This window comes from Pseudopipra pipra, chromosome 2, assembly GCF_036250125.1.
Source record: "Pseudopipra pipra isolate bDixPip1 chromosome 2, bDixPip1.hap1, whole genome shotgun sequence".
Classification (NCBI taxonomy): Eukaryota; Metazoa; Chordata; class Aves; order Passeriformes; family Pipridae; genus Pseudopipra; species Pseudopipra pipra.
In genome coordinates, this window is record NC_087550.1 from 83,586,199 (window position 1) to 83,604,799 (window position 18,601).

Below are 18,601 nucleotides of genomic sequence, written 5' to 3' on the forward strand. Positions count from 1 at the left end.
TAAGCACCTCAGAAGGTGTTTCTTTTTAGAAAATATACAGCAGTATAGGGCACCAGAAAACAAGAAATCCTATAGACTTTAATGAATCCCTGAAGTGCTAGAGGCACAATGAGGGGAATGGGAATTAGAGAGGTACAGACTGGGATGCTGTAACACAGATGGGGACAAGAAAGCAAGCACTGAGAGAAGAAAAATTGGACATATCACTTCTTCTGTGTGTGTTGTCTGTAACCACTTCAGCATGCAAATGTTAGGGTGGGAGGGAGCAGGGAGGGGATCACCTATGGTGCTGTAATTTGCCTCAGAGGTGATCCACTAGCAAACCAACCTGAGCATTGCAACTGGTAATGAACCATCAACTCGTAATAACATCACCCTTCTCTTTTAAGATATGAAAACACAGAAAATTCTGTCAATAAAGCAAGATTGCTGTTTAGTTCTGCCTCATGCTGTCTCAAAACACTCAGTACAGCAGAACTCAAACAAGAAAAATCAAAACAGCAAGCATTAGCCAGCATGTAACCTGAATTTGTCCCTTTGAGTGACGACAAGAAAACAGGCAGCACTCAGAAGTGAAGCTGAATGACTCATTTTCTGGAAAAGCAAATTCAAGTCTCTTACTGGCATTTCCTCCCCACCCTAGAACTATTTCTTACTGCGTGTGCAGAGACAACCTTGTCACTGCTGCAAGCACTGAGGACTGCCATAAAGTGAAGAAATTAGCTCAATTTCTATTTCTACAGATAAAGAATTGCTGCTCCGTAAGTACAGCGATTTTCTCTGGTGGAAGTGAAGAAAATTTATTTATAATGCCTTTTATGGGAGTGTCTCAGACTTGAAGCAGATCATTCCCATCCCTTGAGAAACTGGTGGTTGGGCAGAAAGCATTTTAGCTGAATTTGTGGTGTTCCCCAGCCCGATCTTCCCACACTGTATGAATGTCAAAGCTGTGCAAACAGCAGTGGGACGTAGAGCTTCAGGGACTTCAGGATAAGCTAGAACATGCAGCTGCTTGCAAGTTCTGGTATAACACGCTTTTCCTGTAGTGAACTGTAGGACGTGCAACTACGGCAGATTTCAGGACTGTCTCCAGAAACAGTTACTAGACGCTGTGCCATAGCAGCAGTCCTTGTGCTGAAAAAATTTTGAATGGTTTTAAGTCGACTGAAAACAAGCTCATGCACCAGTCTATCAACTACCTGCTTTGAACATAACTTGACCAGGTACTGTATTCCTCCCTTACTATGTTGGAAAATGCACAGGAAAATTTTAATGGGTGTTTGGAAACTTTTTTTTCTTGCTCCTGCAGATAAAAATATCTCAAGGAAGTTTTTAAAATATCCTTTTCCCCTTTACAACAACATTATTCTCATAGAAACATACGTATAAAGTGAGAGCTGCAGACAATTTATCATGAGTCTGACTTTTATCTATCCCAAGTCTTCAAAATACGAATTTTTCAAAGAAAGTTTCACAGACTGAACAGTACTGAATTGAGTGGTATTAACTGTATGACTTTTCACTGAGTGTTGCCAAACTGATGCTGCAAATGGGTACTGTGTGTATCTGAGTACATCTAAAAATATGAATATTTTCTCTTATGCAAACTGGCTTGACTTAGGATTTCAGTATCTTGTAAGTATTTTGATGGAAAGGTAAATACTTATTTGAATTTTATTGCTTTGAATCAATACAGGAAACAATAATTAAATATGAAAGATATGCAAGCTAAACTCCCCCCTTCTCCTGCCCTTCCCCCTCCCCATTCTGAGATTATTAAAATGGATGAAGAAGGGCATAAAATCTAAATTATTTTGGGGGAGGGATTAATGATGGGAAAGGGAGAAAAAAGTTTTCCTTGAAGCCAAATTCAGTTCAGGTAAGAGAGAGGACTGTTTGCTTGCAGCACGGCTTCAGTGGCGCTTTGGCAAAAGTGGTTCCATAGAGGTCTCCAAAAATGCATCCTCTGAACTGTTTGTTGCTGCCCCAGCTGCCAGGGGCCAAGCAGGAAGCTGCACAGCTGTGTGTGCAGGGACCTGGGCTCCGTTTGAAAGCTGCTTTCACCGTCTGTCTTGCTCCCACCAGAGCTGCTAAAGTTTCTCTGCCTGGACTCCCACCACCTTTCACTAAGAAATAGCTTGACAGGGATAATACCAGCCAGTGCAGTAACTGTTTTTGGTATTACCTGCTGTTTTACAGACAGCTTCTAAGGAAGCTCAGCCTTGAGCTCCAGGCTGTGCTTTAAATCAATGTCTCTCTAGTGTGAAGTGCAAGCAATTAGTGACGACCAATTGCACAATTAAATCTGATGATTTCCAACTCCCTTTTTATTTCAACTGCTTTGGAGGCACATAGTATTTAAATGTAAAAGATGGCTGAGGTATTCTCCAGCACTTTTCCTATATCTGCCTAGGATGCAGCAAAGGCACAAACTCAAATGAAGGAAACTGAGTGTCTGTACATAGCAATGCTGTATCAGCACTGGTAAGTAAGTGTTTGGATGCCGATTTTCTAAGCATAGAAGTTTAAATTTTCCCTTCAAAGCTTGTAGTGTTGATGGATAAAATATAAGGACTATAGATATTAACTAAGCTGCTTAATACCTCATTTCTGGAAAACAAAATATGAAACCAACATAATTTATAAAATTGAGATGCTTGGGATAGATCAGCTAGACATGGGATAAATTTGAAAGAAGTCTATTTTAAAGCTTCTGAACCAAGTGCACTTGGCCTTTATTTCAAAGCCTTTAAATAGTTTGTCTTGTCCTTGCACAGAAAGGAAAAGCCCCAGAGAAAACTGTGCATTCTTAGAGTAAAAAAACAAGATGACAAAAATAAGAAAATATTATTGGAAAAAGATGACTAGAATTTCTACAACTACAAATACCTCTTATAAACCTGAAAGCAAACTTGGCACATTATGTAAAGGAGCAGCAGGTTGCTACTTTCTCTATGATCACAGAAAAATAAATTACATTGACCGGATTTTAAAGAGCTCTTCTTTTCCTATCTGAACACTAAGTATTTTTCATACAGCTGAGTCATGTAAGAAAAGAGAATTATTTTGCTGTTTTAAGATAAACTTCTCTACACAAAAAGAAAAATTCCTCTAAGAAGTGAAGAAGTGATAGCAAGAAAAATAACATTAATGCCTTTACCCTTCTTCATTTAGGGTCTGATCTGAGGTGCACTGCAGTAAATAAAACAGAATGTTAGCAGGCTTTGGTAAAGTTTTTAATATATTTTTATTGCAGTGACTACTAGGAAGATGTAAATATGACAAGGTACTCTTGGTTTTGCAGGATCTGAACACTCCAAATGCAGAAATGATTTGGCAACTAGCATCTTACTGGTAAGAAAAAAATCATGAGTTATTGTTATATCATACTTAGATCTTAGTGAAGCTTAATAATGATATAGTACTCTGTTATAAAAGAGTAGCATTGTTTATCCATCAAGTACACTAAAAATGTGGGGTTTGTTTGTTTTTCTTGTTATTAATTTTTGCAAAACCCAAAGGTCCCAGTCTGGTCAAAAATGGTGTCAGAGGAAGTTGATCCCATTCTCAGTTTCCCAGACCAACTTCTAATAAACATCCCAAGCCACTGAAGCACAATCACTTGTATGTCACGTGCTACATGTAAATTCCCACGAGAGACTGCTCACAGGAAACTTGGAAACAATCAGAAAAGGAGATTTTAAAGTTATGGACCTGACATTTTCCTTTTCATTACATCTGTTTGGGTCAATGATAAACATGTAGCACACCCTCTGTGTCTGGACAGAGTGGTCTGATCTGCAGCCAAGCTTACACTGGAGGGTCTTTGGCCACGTGTGGGGGGCATGATGAATGGCCAGGTCATTGGCTTCTTTCCTTCTTCTGTGTTTCAGGTCACCCCTGGTTACACCCCTGATTTTTGGTCTGCTTCTGCAGCCACCAGTCACACAGCTTTCCATCATCACACGGCCAAACATTGTTCTATTGATGGCTGATGACCTTGGCATAGGGGATGTAGGTTGCTATGGGAATGATACTATCAGGTAAGGAAACTGAGTGTAAGGGTGAACAGAGCTGGTGTGATATTTAATGTAAATCTGAAATCTTCTGCCTAGAATTACCTCATAACCTAGAGTGCATTCCTGGGGCAGCTCTGCTGCGTTGAGCTGCTTTACTGTGGGAATATGCCAATTGTTCTTGTGTATCCCTTAATTGCCTGACATTGAGAAAGAGCTATACCCAAAGATAGAAATGTTGTCCCCTCTTTCAACATATTATTACCTCATTTTAACTTCATGTTGCCATTATGTTTCCCATTCTTACATCAAAGTACAGTTAAATCACTGCAATGAGCTATGTTACTAGGAAATAATTCTATTTTCAATCTCAAGGACATAGAATTTGCCTTCTTCTTCAAAATTGTGCCACAGTATTGCCTTCTGGCTTTCTACCAGCTTGTCACTTCTTTGAACAAAATCAAATTTGCTGTGATCACTTCCCTCACCCAGCAAATTTCTCAGAATCTTACTTTAATCAGCTTCAGTTGGCAAGTTTCAGATAGGCAGCTGGCAAATGTAGGTAGCTGATGGGGCTCTGCAATGCTGGGCCTCCAAACCATCATCCTCATGGCATGTATTTTCTTTTCAAGAGCAGTGGGGTACATTTGGGATGTACTAGTGGAGTAACTAAGTACCTGGAGTCTATTAGCAATTGTCTCTCCACAGTGCTGAGAATCCAGGAGTTCAAAGCAGCATTTTGGGAAGTGGTCCTTTCAGAAGCCATGTTTATCTAGCTGAGATGGCAGCTGTGCTAAATGATGGAACTGTACCAACTGCTCTTCCAAGTTACACTGCATGGTACCTCTGGTGAAAGGCTGTAGGCTGTACAGAATAAGAAACCTTGTTGCAGACATTGTTTCCTGGCAGTGTGTCTTTAAGGGAGGAATCCCTAACAGTACCAGAACAAAGCAACAAAACACCCAGGATCTTTTGAAACCCTACTGAGGATTTTGTCTACATGTGAACACCACTGAACTGCTAATTGCAAAAACAAAATTGTAAAACTGAAATCGAATCTAATTTAAAGCAGAAATAGGCATACCTTACATTGGAAAAGGAGATACTGTATTCTGAAATGTAAAATATTCTCTTGTCTGTAACTAGTGTGCTAGGCAAGCCTGGTTTTGCTTGTTACCAGTTGTCTACAAAATACCCTTCTCTCATCTACACTTAATTCATGTTGCCACAAGAGATTGCCACTACAGTGTGAAAACATGCAGGATTTCTTTCTATTTTTCTCCTTTTCCCTTCATTTAAAACATCAGGAGAAGCATTTTGTTTGCTTTCTTACCTGTACTGTAAGTCATGTAGCATCTTGTGTAGTCAAGCATTGTTACCCTGTGGCAACTAAACTACCATTACACTGTACGCTGATATGCTCCTCTTCAAAAAGCTGGTGTAGGAAATGCTGCTTTTTAAAAATCTGGTGCAGGAAATGCAGCTCTGCAGGGATGAAAGGTCTATGCATGTTTCATGCAAGTTACGGAGCTTCCTGAGGCAGAGAGAAAAAGTACGGGTCCAGCAGAGAGACAGCTCTCCTCATCCCCATGGGATTGATTATCTGTTAATTCAGTCTCAACCCTGGGTAAGAAAAATATAATTTAAAAATATTTTGGAGAATGAAAAGGCTCCAGGGAGACTTTATAGCAGCCATCCAGTACCTAAAGTGGGCCCATAAGAAGCCTTGAGAGGAACTTTTTACAAGGAAATGCAGTGATAGGACAAGAGGGAATGGCTTTAAATTGAAAGAGGGTAAATTTAGATTAGACATTAGAAAGAAATTTACTATGAGAGAGGTGAGGCACTGAAACATGTTGCCCAGAGAAGCTGTTGATCCCTGGAAGTGTTCAAGACCAGGTTGGATGGGCGTCTGAGCATCATGATCTAGTGGAAGGTGTCCCTGCCTGTGGCAGAAGGCTTGGAACTTGATTATTTTTAAGGTCCCTTCCAACTCAAACCATTCTATAGTTCTATGATTTCTGCAAGACTCTTCATAGGACATGGGAAACAAGAAGGAATGGTTGGCTTGAAATTAATCCAGATACTGATGTTAATGTAAAAAGAAAAAAGAACTATTTCCCCATCACTTGAGAAAGTTAAAATAAATTTTAAAAAATTATGTCCTGACCATCTTCAAATAGAAGAAACTTCCCAAAATAAAGATAAATATAAAATTCTTTATTCCCTTGAAAAACCCTCTGAATGATATCTGATGGTGCTGGTTGCATTTTTAGGACCCCGAACATTGATCGCCTGGCAAAGGAAGGAGTGAAGCTGACCCAACACATTGCTGCGGCTCCACTTTGCACCCCCAGCAGAGCAGCTTTCCTCACTGGCAGATATCCCCTCCGATCAGGTTTGCCTCGCAAAGCCAAGCAGCCTTTAAACATTGCTTTATTACTGTAGAGAACAATGTCATACAATGGGCACCAAAAAAAAAATGAGGGTGTGCAAATAGAAGGGGTGCCACAGACACATCATCCCTCACTGAGACCCACAAGACACCAGCCAGGCCTAGAACCTTGGAGGTGGCATCTATATTTATGGAGTACATCCAACTGATTGGGGGGAAAGCAGAGAAGAGAAAAAACAGCTCTGCAGAGCATGTTGGTCCCCCCAACTCACAATTTTGGTTGCCTTTTGGTGCTCTATCGTATAAATTGCAGCCAGAATGAAGTTAGAGCAAATCGTTACATTCAAAGAAGTCATTACACAAAACATGAATAACAACAATGACACATTTCTAAAGCACCAGTTATATTAATTTCTGCCATGGGTGTCTCCTCATCATATGTCAGAAACAGTTCAGCCCTGCAGGGAGCAGAGTAGATCTGTGCAGATGTGTATCCATTCCCTCCAGTCGAGGTGTAGAAAGAGTCATGTATGGGAAAGCTTCTTTACGAATCTGTCAGAATTAATCCATCCTATGAAATAACAGTTTGACAGCTATATTATTTTTCCCAGTTGTGTTTTTGAAGAAAAAATACTATCCTGTCAAACCGCATCCCTGAGATGAAGAGGTATGAAAAACAAACAGCTCTACATGTTTCTAACAGCATCTCTCAAATGCTTGTTCTATTGCAAATTATCTTCAGAGCCTTCATTCCTGAGGCATTTTGAAGCCAATATGTCATCCTACATTTATCACAACAGCTCCCACTGAGACTGGTAGCTTGAAAATGCATGTGGGCTTGTACAAACCCTCTCCCTCTATAAAAGGACCAGAGATGTTCAGCACTGCCAGAAGTGACTGAACTTCACACAACACTGTATGACGGGGTTATGCCAGTATAAAATGCTAAATAATGGGGTGTAAACCTGCAGGTGAAGAGAATACTGCAGTGCTAGGACACTACTCTGTGGGTCTCAGAAACGGGATACCAGCCATGACACTGTGCAGGGAAATCTTGAGTTCCCAGGTAGCCTTATGTGAGCTGGAGTTTGAGGCTAATAGAAGGCTTAAGTCTCCTTATGCTCTTCCCTGCCCTCACAGGCACACTAAGTAAGTGCATTACATACAGCCTGGATGCCACTCTAACATATAAAAGCTCCTATACAACTGTGTCATTCCTAATGAAAAGAAATGAAATGAAATTAAATAAGATGTCTCAGTATGATGTACAAAGAAGAACGGGTACCATAGAGAGGCTTAACTCTTGTTTAATTTTGTCCAGAGTCCTAGATTCATTTTCCCAAACAAACAGCATTAAGATGAACATTTAACACTGTGATTTCAATGAAATCAGGAAACAATAAAGTATGTTGGCTAAAAGTACTCTGCATCTTACACTTACTCAGATTGCTTTATTTTTAGGGATGGACGCTATAAACAATTACCGTGTCATTTTTTGGAATGCTGGCTCAGGAGGCCTTCCTCCAAATGAAACCACTTTTGCCAAAATACTGCAGAAGCAAGGCTACAGCACAGGACTGATAGGTATGGAGACACTCCTAAAAATGTTCTAGAATGTGTTTCACCTGCACATCTCACTCGAACCAGTTGTTTTAGTTAGTAACTGCTAATACTTCAGTTGGAATATTTTTATTTCCCAATTTAAGAATATTACGTAAGAAGAAATCCTGACCAGATAGTATCTTTCTTAAAAGAACAAGCATCTGATAAAGCAGAAAAACTTTACTGGTTGTCAAAATATATAATGAAAAATATGTTAATAATTCCTGAATATTATTATACCAGGTACAAGATGCTTATTTGATGCTATTTCATTTAAAAAAAGGTAAAAATATGAGTGCCATTTAAATATGCATGATGATGTTTTACCCAGTTTAGAGTAGATTCATGGCAAAAGGGAACAGCTGCTACTTAAACCAGTAGAGACAATTTATAGTATCACAGGATTTGGCCTTTTAAAACCAGAAACAAAGCAATTATGACACTAAGTTCACCACGATTTCAGTACAACCTGTAAAACATTGCCTTCTTCAGCATTGACATGAATTTTGTTCATGTATTATAGTTCTATCTTTTTAATAGTTGTAACCTTTAGTCATGATATAGTTTCAAATAATTATTTATCTTAGATATGTCACATAATTCCACAGGCTGATAAAGCACAAACATTCCTGAGCTGAATTTTCAGCTAATTGTCCCACTTCATCTGAGCATCTAAAATGTCAAAACCCAAAATCTACATCTGACACTTAAAGATATTGGCTGTACAAACCAACTGAATGTATTAATAAAAGTTCCTGTAAAAATAGATTTATATTCATTCAACAGAATAAATCTAAACCACACAGGACAAAACTAAAAGAAGCCTTCCATGCTATTTAAATTCTACATTACTAAAGCTCCATCTCCTGTTAGTTTTGCAGCAATATTATTTTAGTTGTTTTAATCAGCTCATAAAACAGCCCGTGCATGCTTCAGCTTGGTTTCAGCATGTAATCACTAAAAAAACAATCAGATTTCTCTCCACTCTCCCAAGGGAATTGCCCTGCAGGGAGACTCTGCTGCATACTTCCCATAAGCAAAATGAACTAGCATTTTCCCTGTGGGCATCTCAGCTAAAATCACACTATGGACACCAAAAGCATCACTTAGTTTAACTGGATTGACAGATCCTGATTAATTGCACCGTAGGGGATGGTGGGAAGCATCAGCTGTAAGTGACACACAAAAACCCACAAGAATTTTACATTCAAGTCATGAAGCAAAAAAATCTTAACATCTGTGCATGTCACCACAGCTGAATGAGCACTAAGTAGTCACACCTGAATGGTTTGTAATTGTTTCGCCCTGAGCACAACTAGTTTAATTGCAAATTAAATCCCATTAATAATCTGCAGCTTGAGGTGATAATGAGACTTTTTGTTGGGAAATGCTTTGAAGATATTTTGTAGTCAAAAAGCCAATGTTGCATAACGTATGCCCTCAGAGATTAATTTATCTTAATTATACACTTAGTTTATCTTCTGGAGATCTGAGTCTTTTCTAGCATGTCAGAAGTCTTTATCGACCTTGGCTGGAGATTTAGGTGTTGGAGTGCATTTGGATTTCAAGGATACTTTAGCTGCACCTGTATTCATGACCAATGCATCTATGTATTGATTACAAATCTGTTTCGTTCTATAGCTGGCTCTAAATATGTCAAGAAGTAAACTGAGTAGAGATTTTAGCTGAAAGGAATTCATCCACTTAGAATGGAACTTCCATTCCTTCTTTATATTTATATCTAAAGAGCAGCATTGTTTTTCCTTCTGAAGCAGTTTTTTTCTGCTCCTGTTGTGATGCACAGCAATTCTATTGAAACCTACTTAGAGTTGACTGCTAGTATATGTATTGGCAATATCCTAAACAAATGGTTTACTATAACATCCTCTTCTAAGTGCACAATTCCTGACTTCACAATACGAACTAGTTGCAAATTAGTCTTCAAATACAATTCTAAATGTTCATTTTGGTCTATAGATCTAGTACCCAACATCTGCATTACATCAGAGATCATAAAATGCACTTAAACTACATCTCTGTGATGAGGGGTAGATTTTGTTCATTTGATTCAGATATTCACAAACTTCAGTGTTTGAGCCAAATGAGCCTGCTGGCAATGTCCCCATATAAGTGCCTAACCAGTCTGTTTGAATAGGCTGGAGGGGAAGAAAAAGCATGGTTTTGATGTGCCATTCATCATAATAGTTTGTATGTTCATAATAAAGAAAAAATTGCATTGCAAAAGGTCAAGAGATGTTCCTTCTGATATACGAAGACTTCAACATTTAAAAGGAGGAGGCTTTAACTTTTTAAAATTTGACTAAATACAAATAGCAAAAATATTTATAAAACTAAGTCTTTTATTCTCATTCAGTATATGGAGATACAATGATCAGCAAAGTTACTTACACATGTAGAGTTTCATGAGAAATCCTGATCTCCTGAGCTCAAGTTTTTCAGGATCTGGTGGTTTATCTGGCAAAACAGACAGCTGAGCTGCCAGTTATTTGACTACTCTCCATAGCCTCCCTTATCGGTCTGGCACCAACAATGAGTGTTGCCACAGTCCTGACATCAAGCTCTTCAAAGCTTTTCAGAAACAAGTCTGCATAGCACCTTGAAGGTAAAGAGACAACAGAACAGTGTTATTTTGTCCTGTGCTTAAAAAAGGACAGCTTCCCCCTACTTTACCTGATAGGTCTCCAGAAAAGCCATATATTTTTGCTCAGTTCTGAATTTTTCTCGATTTCTAGTTCCCTTTATAATCCATTTTTTTTATATTTGATAAAAGCTTAAGGGCATGAATATGTGTGCAGAGCACCAATAACTGTTGGTAGAGGTTTGATTTCATCAAACCCATTATATCACTACATACTCAGTATATTTCTGTGTAGGATGAAGAAGTCATCACCAGCAGAATGAAACCAACCATTTTGGAGAAATATTTTGTATGAGGAAAAAATTTTTTTATATATTTTCTCTTTACGTTTTAAAAATCTACATTTTCAGGGAAGTGGCATCAAGGTGTTAACTGTGAATCCCGCAATGACCATTGCCATCACCCTTTAAATCATGGATTTGACTATTTTTACGGGATGCCTTTTACGCTAATAAGTGACTGCCAACCAACAGAAACACCGGAGATGGACAGAGCTTTTAGAAGGAAACTCTGGCTTTCTACTCAAATGATTGGCCTCATTGCACTCACTGCTGCCCTGGGAAGAATGACTGGCTTGATTCCAGTCCACTGGAAAACACTGACCTGCCTTGTTGGGTTTAGTCTCCTGTTCTTTGTATCCTGGTTCTCAAGTTATGGGTTTGTTCGCTACTGGAACTGCATTATGATGAGAAACCATGAAGTTACTGAGCAGCCAATGGTGACAGACAGAACTACATCCCTTATCTTGAGAGAGTCCATTTCATTTATTGAAAGGTAAAGTGGTTTTTCTTTGATCACAAATTTTCTTGAACATCTTGCAACTTTTAAACAGCACTTTGCCATGTGAGTGTTTTGTAATTTTTATAATATCATATAGGATTATAAGTATTATTAAGCTTATTAATTTTAAATAATATCAATATTTATGTGGTATCATTAAACCAAAAAATTAGCTGTTGTTTAAGGATGTCCCTTATTCCTTGCTTCACTAAAGCTGATAAAATGTCCAAATTTCCGTGTGTTGGACTGAATATTTCTGGACTATATTGGGGAAATATGTATATCTATCAATGAGACCAACATTGCAGCTTTAAGGAATAGCAGCTAATTCAGAAATGCATGTGTGGGCCAGAGAAGGAAAAGCAGAGCTGTGGTTTAGCCTTATCATACAGTCTGGTACGTGGGCAGCAGCTGGCAGGAGATGAACCTGCTGCCTTCACTTCAGTGGCATAGTTGTGGTTTGCAATAGCAGAAAGTGGAGCTTCAATCCAGAAGTTTTCTATCTATGATTCAGAGGAAAAAAGGGGGTCGTTTTATACAGGTCAAACATTATTTGATCAGACAAATCCTAATTACTGGGTTATAATATCTTACAAACTATGATGTCTCTGAAGAGATTGTTGAAATATCTGTACATAAATAATACAATTTTTCATTACACCTGACCTCTGTATGCATTGAGAACCTTCCTCCCTAATAACAAAATGTTGATTTCTGTTCCTTAGAAATAAGCACAAGCCATTCCTCCTCTTTCTTTCCTTTTTACATTCCCACACCCCTCTCCTCACCACAGAGAAGTTCCTTCAGAGGAGCAGACATGGTTTATATGGAGACAATGTAGAGGAGATGGACTGGATCGTGGGTAAGTCACCATAGCAAATAAAAATGTCTCCAACTATCTAATACCTAGGTCTAAATATGTAATAAAACACAATTGTTATGAAAAGGACAAGGAAGATAATTAAAAACAAGTAGGAAAACGTCCTAAGCTTTTTATGAACATCTGTTAATTTGTATGAGCACTGTTGGCTTATAGCACTGGCTTTTTACTTTCTCCGGTCTTGGACAAAATGAGTCTTTCTGGTCATTCTTTTTTTTTTTGGTCAAGTGTTTACCAGTTTTAACCATGTCCCCTTAGCTCCTGTCAAGAAGCCCTCCTGATCTTCTTATTAAATATTGAGAATTATTTCATTTTCTTTGATTTATAGAGATCGGGTAATTTCAGCCTCTTATGGTCATTTCTAAGTAGGTGATCAGAATGTGATAAAACTGATAAGCAAATTAATTCCAGATATAAACCAGCAGGCTCTTTATTTCTGACTGCTGCATTAAACAGCATAATAAATATTTTTCAGCCCCATTCATAAATCCAGAAGTGTTCATAAATTTTAATTGGTATGTCCCCCCAATCAGATTCATGTTATTCTTCAGCCTGTTTTTTTGGAGGGAGGAGTTATTTATCATTCGGTCATGATGGAGGAAAAGGACCCATATTGGCAAAAGGGATAAGAGTTAGGTACATATACAGAAATTGGTTTCAAACCTACCTGTCAAACACTTACACATCATGAATATAATCAAGAAATTAGAACATCAGAAACAGTTCAAGAATTACTTTTAAATGAAAAGGAAATTTATCATTAATGCATATTATATCCATCCAGTAATGTAATCCACATCCTAACTGCAGTCCAGACAACATAAAGTAAGGGTACATGACATTTTTTACACGTTTCTCATGATAGCCACCACTGATGCAGAATCTAATTTTTTGGGGCCTTGAATCACATTTTCTTTCCATATTTTTACAGTATATGGCACTTTTGCCCTCTACAATACAGCCTGTGACTGTGGTTGTTGCACTCTATTAAAATACAAATAATAAAGGGATTACAGCACATCACAAATTTTCTATGCTTTTAATAAGCAATAATATTAATATTAGTGAAATAATAACTAAAAATCTTAATCTTAAAAAAACTCTTCTTTTAAACAATGGGCAGCCCTACATGGATAAGAAATTACATTGATGAATGTTGACAAGTCAGAGGCTAAAATTTATGTAGTGTAAGCTATATGTTTTTCTTTTTAATACATAAGTATTCTTGTGTTTACAGGCCAGGTTCTAGATGCTATTGATAAGGAAGGTTTGAAAGATACTACACTAGTTTACTTTACCTCTGATCATGGTGGATGGCTGGAAAGACAAGAAGACAAAAGGCAGCTGGGTGGCTGGAATGGAATATACAAAGGTAAGAGCTATCAGGGACAGTGACAACCCAGCATCAACTAGTAAAGTATTTTGGACACCCCTATGGTGTAGATAAGACTGTATGCTTAAGGAGTGATGGTATTTTATCATTGAGAAGCAAATTTGTCTCATTTTAATTAGGCATTTAAAAATGAAGTAAATGCTAACGTAGGCAGATATTCTTTATAAGCATGAATTCTCAAACTGTAATTTCCTCATGAGGCAACTAACCACAAGTTAATTTTTATTAAGATTGTATAACTTCTCACTTAATACTACTTTCATCTTACATCTGAATCCTTGCTTTCACAACAACAGGTATGTTATAGGATTGTAGAAGAAAGATGAAGAAATCATTTTATGCCTGAAAATTTTATCCACACTGAGTGCTGATGGTGCAATGTGTTTCTAAAACAATAGAAGGTAGTAAAAAAAAAAAAATAAAAAAAGAAGGTCATTCAGGGGTGGGGCTGATCTAGTGAACATACTTTCATTGATGCTGAGGAGAAGGATCTTGGCAGTAAAAACAAAAGAGTAAAGAAGGCTCATGAAATTAACATTAGCTTATAGTACAGTAACATTTGTCTAAAATTTCTCTTTATTTAAAATGAAATTTATTTTAAATCCTTTTTTTCTTTTTAAATGAAAGGTGGAAAAGCTATGGGAGGCTGGGAAGGAGGAATTCGTGTTCCAGGGATATTTAGATGGCCAGGAGTGTTACCTCCAGGAACAGTTATTGATGAACCTACAAGCCTTATGGATATTTATCCTACAGTAATTCATCTGGCTGGAGGGGTAGTGCCTCAGGACAGGTACAAACACAAGTATCTTAATGACTCCTTCTTTCCCAAAATAATGGAAAGTAAAGTTTGGAAACACATTCTAAGAGTCTGATGTTTTCTTTTTCAGTCCTGCTCCTTTTCTAGGCACATCTATGTTAGCACAGCTTCATCATCTCTTCTCTACATTTGAAATTGAGCCTCTACCCAATATCTTCTACAAGCCTCTTTCTCATTCAAAGTTGCCAGTTCCAGCAAGAGGTTTGCAGAAGGAATGCAGTCCTGTATAGAGATCAGTCTGATGATCTCTTTTTTTTTCTGTTAGGATAATTGATGGCCGGGATCTGATGCCTCTACTGCGAGGAATGGTTGCACACTCAGAGCATGAGTTCCTGTTCCACTACTGTGGCATTCATTTACATGCTGTGAGGTGGCACCAGAAAGACAGTGAGTATACAGCCTCTCTCCAAAAAATTAGGTCTAGTCTACAGAAGGGCACACTGGCCTAACACATTTTTTTCTGGGATTGCAGCTTTCCATGTAATTCCAGGTGTAAGGTGTTAAAGAACTTACTAGCATTGCCTGTATTGTACAGGACAAAGAGGTTTTTTGTGGCTTCAAGGCACATGGTGTGCCAGGCAGGCTACTGGAGCTCAGAATAGGTCTCACCCACATCTCCAACTGAAAGCAACGCCTGAGGAGTCAGTACCCTCCTTGTCTCATAGAGAAGTCCTTGTCTCAGCCCGTTGTCTGTAGTCCTGCTACCTTAAAAGAGAAGCAAGCCATGGAATCCCAAAATCTTTTTTTCATGTTTTCGTAAAAAACAAAGTGACTGATAGCTCGTACTTGCTGAAAACTTTGGAGAAATTTCAAAATGTCAGAAATCATTTTACATTATTGGTTTAATTCTGTGACACCTAATTTTAAATGAAATTAAAATACTATATCAACTAATAAGTGTAGAGCTGAAGTGCAAACAGAAATGAACTCTAGAAAAATATTCACTCTTCCCTGTGATAACTGCCAGTACCACTGCAAGCCTTCTGTGATTCTTTCTTTCCTGCCAGGTGGAGCCATTTGGAAGGCTCACTATGTGACCCCTATCTTCAGTCCTCCTGGAGCTGGGGCTTGTTATGATAGAGGATTTTGCCCATGTTTTGGGGAAGGTGTGACCCACCATGACCCTCCATTGCTGTTTGATCTCTCACGAGACCCTTCTGAAGCCAAACCTCTCTCGGCTGACACTGAGCCCCTCTTTGGCACTGTCATAAGGACGATTGGAAGAGCCATCGAAGAGCATCGCAGGACACTGACTCCGGTCCCAGAGCAGCTCTCTGTGTACAACGTGGTGTGGAAGCCGTGGCTGCAGCCGTGCTGTGGGACATTCCCATTCTGCTGGTGTGATAAGGAAAGTGATAGTAAACTTGCTGACCTATAAAGGATAGAAACAGATACTTCCTCAGAAATGTATTTAGATTAAGAGTGTTTCCTTTGGAGGTGTTGATCAGTGGGTCATTTGTTTCTCTAAATGCAGCCTTTATATAAGAATTGTTCCAGTGAGTGGCACAGTATTTAGTAAAGGTGGCTATAGGCTGGACTCTCAGGGAGGGATTAAGACAGAATGCTCTGAAGACTATGTTTTAACTTGCATCTGCTGACAACTGAATGGATAGTTCAAATGCACTGAAGCAGGTCAAGATTAGATCTGTACAAGTAATGATATAACATGTTTTGATGATTACGAATGTACACTCAGAAGCTTTGTTTTGGGTTTTTTTTTTGTGCTGAATTTCTAAGTGATTTCTGGACTGAGGTCTTCCTTAATTTTGTTATCCTTACTGGTGATGCATAAGGTGCCCCTATAATAAATTTTTGCAGACTATTGCTTCCAAAATAATTAAAAAATAATTTTGCCCAGAAACATGACAAGCTGGGTAGCAGCTGTCTGCACTCTCTGAGAAGGATGGGACTCCTCTGATTGGAGTCAGCCTCTTTTGATGGAGAACACAAAAGGGAAAGGATTTTTCCAAAGCTCCCATCCCACCCAGCTCCCTAAGCAGCACTGGCAAGGGCATTTTGGCATTGATGGCCACAGAAGTGCCACACTGGTAATGAGTTATTTGGGCACATGACTGCACAGGTTACCCTGCTGCCCTTATCTCAGTCATAACTCATTGCTGCTGACAAGTAGCAGGTTCAGAAAAGACTCTTTGAAAGATGTCAAACTCTAACTATGAAAACAAACGATAATTTACTCTGGAAAAAAGAAATGCAAAATAAAGGCATTTCTTGCTTCACATGTGCTTCACTTGCTTCACAAGTCACATTTCCACTCCACCAAAGAGCTAGAGCTACTTAGGTCTATCTCCTCGCTCTTGCTCTTTCTTTTGCTGCAGTTCTTTTCGTCTTTGTGTTAAAAGAATTGTTCCTAATTAAATGGCCTTGCAGGTAATGCTTTTCATTGTAGGGCATAAAATTCATCTGTTCCCAGATGGTATATCTGAATATGTAGGCATCTAAGAACAGAATTTGCCCATTTGCTTTACTTCACGTGTTTTTAACTGTTCTTCTAAATACTGTGCTAGGACCTGTTTCTCTTCTTCATCTTCCTTGATAAATATTTGGTTTATTTTCATTTTCTCCTTCATTTCCTACAATTCAGCCATCAGGAAATCCACAGGTAAACAAAGCCCTACAGCTTAAAAGCAGAGTTTTATTTTATGCTGTGACTTCATGCACTTCACAGATAGTTATAATTCACCCAGATGCTCCATCAGTATTCGCCTCTTACCCTATCCTCTAGGAATGGATTATGAGATTTCATGGAATAAGTGAACATAAGTAACCAGTTTATAAATGGTTTCTTAATTGTAGCAATTATTAATGAGAAATAAATAAACTGTCTAATGACAGAAAGTCAACTCCGTTACTGGCTCACATGTTTGAGTTTTGGAAGTATCCCAGTCTTCTGCTGAGACTAGTAAAATCCTTTATAAATAGTGAGAAAAGAATAGCACTGTGCCTTTGCAGGGTGCATTCTTTCCTTGAGTCTTGAGTTCAGGAAATTTCTTCTGCCTCCTGAATTGTACCATTTTCACCTAGTTCTTTCCAAATCCTTCAAAACAAGAAAAAAAAAATCTTCCTCTTAGTATTTCTGAATCTTTCCTTGAATATCTGCTCCTTAATGCATTCAAGTATCTTCCTCTTCTCAGGAGTGCCCTTGTCCTAATTTCAACTGAAGGCTTCTTCCTTGCAGTCTCATTCTTTGCCCCACTTCATAGGCTTCTCTCAGCTTCAGTTACTTCTACCAGTTACTTCTTTGGGCAGAAATTCTTGCGGAAAATGTTGCAGTTACTACTCCTATATGCAGATAAACATTTAAGACCCCAATGTTCCCCTTAAGTTTCATGCACCGCACACATCAATGATGCTGTGAATACCATTGTAATTATCAGGGTCTGGTTAATAAACTCTGTTTTCTCCTCCTTGCCATGGTATTTTGTATTAATATTTATTTTGGCCTCCAAACAAGAATATGTCTACACCAAGAACCTCTATCCTGTTTTCTGCCTTTCTTTGAATAAAGCCCTTATTCTGTGGATTACAGCACAACACTTTTATACCCCCTTTTAAAATCACCATAAGCACACATAGCCAGTAAAAAAAGGAGTTCAGGGCCCCTATGGGACTGTAAAGACGCATGGCAAGCCAGTCTGTGCAACTACATCTGTATTAGTACTGGCACAGGAGAGAACTTAGAAACAGTGGAACTCTAATAACATACCAGGGAATTACCAGGCTGCTAGAACTGGCATGCACACACCAACATGACAGTACAATGACTGATTTTTGATTTCAAGGGGGCTGGTTGGCTCACCCTCTGCGTTAGCCACGGCTCTCCCACTCCCGTCCAGAGGGTGGTTTTCCACACAGCGTGATGTAGCCAACGGTCTCACTGCCTGGGATTTATGTACTTTCAGTTGCTGCTAAAGCTCTTCTATTTGCCTTGGCAGTTGGAGCAGCGTACTTCAAGCTTCTGCTTTAGAGCTCTTCCTTATTCAGCACTTGTTACCAGGAGAAGGCAGGGAAGCCCGCCCCTGCAGCAGGCGGGATGAAATG

General features: G+C 38.7%; 1 protein-coding gene and 1 long non-coding RNA gene across 6 annotated transcripts; one reads left to right on the forward strand and one right to left on the reverse strand.

The window, feature by feature from the left end:
• The first annotated feature begins 660 nt into the window (after positions 1-660).
• On the forward strand, positions 661-16,364 carry LOC135409952 (arylsulfatase D-like). Of its 5 annotated transcripts, none has more exons than XM_064646146.1 (12): positions 691-761; positions 1,047-1,223; positions 3,305-3,354; positions 3,894-4,043; positions 6,293-6,414; positions 7,873-7,995; positions 11,023-11,446; positions 12,178-12,314; positions 13,570-13,704; positions 14,353-14,515; positions 14,808-14,929; positions 15,550-16,364. In XM_064646146.1, exons 3-12 carry the CDS (start codon positions 3,329-3,331, stop codon positions 15,918-15,920), a joined length of 1,773 nt encoding a protein of 590 aa, XP_064502216.1. In that variant the 5' UTR covers positions 691-761; positions 1,047-1,223; positions 3,305-3,328; the 3' UTR covers positions 15,921-16,364. The 5 variants fall into 5 exon arrangements, with proteins under 5 accessions (XP_064502214.1, XP_064502216.1, XP_064502218.1 ...); XM_064646147.1 differs by lacking the exon at positions 691-761 and adding an exon at positions 2,414-2,484 and having other exon boundaries at positions 771-1,223; XM_064646144.1 differs by lacking the exon at positions 1,047-1,223 and having other exon boundaries at positions 661-761.
• Positions 6,216-18,499, reverse strand: LOC135409958 (uncharacterized). The gene is made up of 4 exons (XR_010428454.1): positions 18,360-18,499; positions 15,712-15,914; positions 10,423-11,955; positions 6,216-6,982 (listed from the first exon to the last, which is right to left on the reverse strand). It is a non-coding gene; the product is annotated as an uncharacterized LOC135409958 (long non-coding RNA).
• Between the last annotated feature and the right edge of the window lie 102 nt (positions 18,500-18,601).

Bases quoted from the DNA above. Each gene is read 5' to 3' on its own strand.
- LOC135409952 (XM_064646144.1), top strand. From the start codon at position 3,329: ATGATTTGGCAACTAGCATCTTACTG. The intron at 6,415-7,872 runs GTTTGCCTCGCA...CTTTATTTTTAG, and splicing joins CAGATATCCCCTCCGATCAG to GGATGGACGCTATAAACAAT. The intron at 14,930-15,549 runs GTGAGTATACAG...CTTTCCTGCCAG, and splicing joins GAGGTGGCACCAGAAAGACA to GTGGAGCCATTTGGAAGGCT.